Source organism: Scyliorhinus canicula, chromosome 2 (assembly GCF_902713615.1).
Source record: "Scyliorhinus canicula chromosome 2, sScyCan1.1, whole genome shotgun sequence".
Classification (NCBI taxonomy): domain Eukaryota; kingdom Metazoa; phylum Chordata; class Chondrichthyes; order Carcharhiniformes; family Scyliorhinidae; genus Scyliorhinus; species Scyliorhinus canicula.
The window spans coordinates 213,941,886-213,944,540 of NC_052147.1; the positions used below are offsets into that span (position 1 = coordinate 213,941,886).

At 44.9% G+C, this 2,655-nt stretch overlaps 1 protein-coding gene across 1 annotated transcript; it reads right to left on the reverse strand.

Moving 5' to 3' along the window:
• Positions 1 to 499: 499 nt before the first annotated feature.
• On the reverse strand, positions 500 to 1,952 carry rprma (reprimo, TP53 dependent G2 arrest mediator candidate a). Its single transcript, XM_038789556.1, has one exon. It carries the CDS (start codon positions 1,674 to 1,676, stop codon positions 1,347 to 1,349), a length of 330 nt encoding a protein of 109 aa, XP_038645484.1. The 5' UTR covers positions 1,677 to 1,952; the 3' UTR covers positions 500 to 1,346.
• Between the last annotated feature and the right edge of the window lie 703 nt (positions 1,953 to 2,655).

Below are 2,655 nucleotides of genomic sequence, written 5' to 3' on the forward strand. Positions count from 1 at the left end.
CTAATTGCTCATATTTCTCTGGAAGCTATAAAAAATCTCCTCACCCCGCACGCAGTAATAAGCCACGCTTGAAAAATAAACAGCAACAGATGCCGGAAGACCGGAACTAAAATACTTTCGCTGAGGTCGAGATTGTACACATACTGCCTGCAAGTTAATAACGTTAAGGGTGAGAGTCCAGTTCTAGGAAATGTAGGTACCCCGCTGTCCCATACCATTCCATGTATTTATGGGTTTAAGTGGAGGCGAGTGTGAACACATTTTTACTGTTAAAACCGGCTCTCATTTCCAAACTGACTGACGTAGATCCAGCAGCAAAGAAACTCAGCTAGCAACTGAGTGAAGACTTTGATTTCCCATCTCGACCACGGCTTCATTCCATGTTCAAGAGCAGTTTTATTCCAGTTGGGGAGGGGGTGATTAACTTTCGCTTAGTTTCTCGACAAGCGAGCGATTAGCACTGAGAACCGTCAGGATCAATAAAAAGACTCTAATTAAATTAATATGTCTCGTTATTTATATGAATATTAAACCAAAGAACAAAAGGTGTACATTTTAATAATATTTCGAAATACAAAACAAGAATTGATTTGTCATAAACACGTTTGGTACCCGTGCGGTAAATCAGTATTAAAGGCTCAGTGACTGTGAACACAATCTGCCCTTCTTAAATATAAGTTTTGTATTCAATTGCATTTTATACAAATAAGATTAAAAATACACTTTTGACATCCGCACGCTTCCCGGGCGGGCGGGAACTACAGAAATGTTTTGCAGGAACATTGTAAGCGAAGGACGTCGAGATGTACAACGGATTTGAAATAAGGATAAATATTTCAGAAAACAAATCAAAGGGAGCAATAAAGCAGCAGTGATATTTACAGCCCAACAGTCGGGAAAGTCGTTCCATGACGCAAGTTTTGATCGGTTCCTGTTGGACTTGTGCAATGATTCCGATACATTCTTCAGTTAATCTGCTTTGGCCACGGAAAGGAATTGGCAAATCTCTTCAAGACAGGGTTTAATTTAGTCAATGTCTAAGTCATCACCGTCACAGGATTCAATATTTCACCGCCACGTTTCCAAGTCCAGAGTGAACCAGACAACACGATTTCGCAATCTTAACATCTTGCTTTCCTCCTTCCTTCTGTCTAAAATACTGATTTGCACTAAAAGTCCCTCCATTTCTCTGGGACGGGTGCGGGATATGTCTCCTCCCCAGTAAGAATCAGTCTTCCCATTTCCCAGTTTCTTTGTTTAAAAAAAAGACGGTTGTGTTCTATAGAGTTAATGGCAAAGCCCTGCTCAGGAATCGGAGGCGTTGCCATGACTTTTGGTGCTGGCTGCTAATAGGGACCAACAATAACCGCCTCCACCTCCTTGGAAGATCTCCTGTCCTTCACCAGAAAGTTCACCATCCCCTCGGACTTAATGAGCAAATTGCAGCCGAGGAAAAATATCCCGAAGACCACAGTGAGCGACAGGACACACATCACAGCGATCTGGACCACCCTCATGATGTAGAGATTTCTCTCATCCGGAGCGGTCAGCACGGAACCATCGTCTGTCACAATCGAGGAATAGTTGTCGTTGCAGCATCTGATCATGGACTCGAGAGAAGCGGTGCGGTTCAAGAACATCGCGCTCCCCGTCTCATTCAGCAGCGTCCAGTTCATTGCTGCCGCTTCTTGGCTGCCGAGCCCGAAGTTATGATGGAACAGGTGGCTGGGGCCAGCGCATTCGGCAATGGCTCGATCCAAATGTGGGGAAAGTTTGTGATCTCCCCTCCCCGACTCTTTGCTGACAGCTCGGAAAGGTCAGCAATCACTCACCACCTCCTCATTCATTCGCCCACTGGCGCTCTCCTTGCACTTTCACTGTTTGCTCGTCCCAAGTGGAAGGCAGTGAGGAACCGCGTTTGATCCGCTCTCATAGTTATACCTGTTTGGGTGAAACCATTCCGGGAGAGGGGTCATTCCGTCTCGGTTGCACCCCTATCCTGGGCGCAGCGATCTGCGGAACGCAGGGGGGTGGGTGCTGGAGGTGGAGATTGGCAGCGGATTGGAACAAGTCACGGGGGAGGAGAGCAGCATGAAATCGCTCATGTTTATTTTCTGCCTTTTTAGTAATTGTCTTTCATCAGAGGGAGGATGGCGGGAAGAATTAGCTTTTTTTTGTGCCTGAGACCATCCAGCTGGGTCGTTCCTGTTGCAAAACAAGTCTCTTTAAAAACATTCCCTTCAGTTTCTCTTCACAATCGGTGCGGCGACTGTTAAAAGAAGGAAATAGATTGCGCCAATTATTATTCCCCAATTAAAGCCGAACCCGTAGAAACGGATATTCGTCGCAAGCTCTTCCATTACAAGTTGACATAGCTTACATTAATAGTACACCATGTACACAGTACAGTGTGCAGGCTCTCTTACTGTCTAACTTCTTCCAAACAGTACTAACTAGAGGTCATTGACCTGAAACGTGTCACCCTCCATTCCCTTTTCCCTCATTTGCTTGTTGAGATTCCCCTGAAGTGCAATCAATTCTATTTACTACATCCACTTCAGTGGTACTGAGTCCCACATTCCTGCCACTCTTTGGGTAAAGAAGTTTCTCCTGAGTTTTCAAATTGATTTTTTTTGGATGATTATCTTATATTGA

Excerpts from the sequence above, each read along its gene's own strand:
- rprma (XM_038789556.1), bottom strand. The coding sequence starts at position 1,676 with ATGAACTGGACGCTGCTGAATGAGACGGGGAGCGCGATGTTCTTGAAC.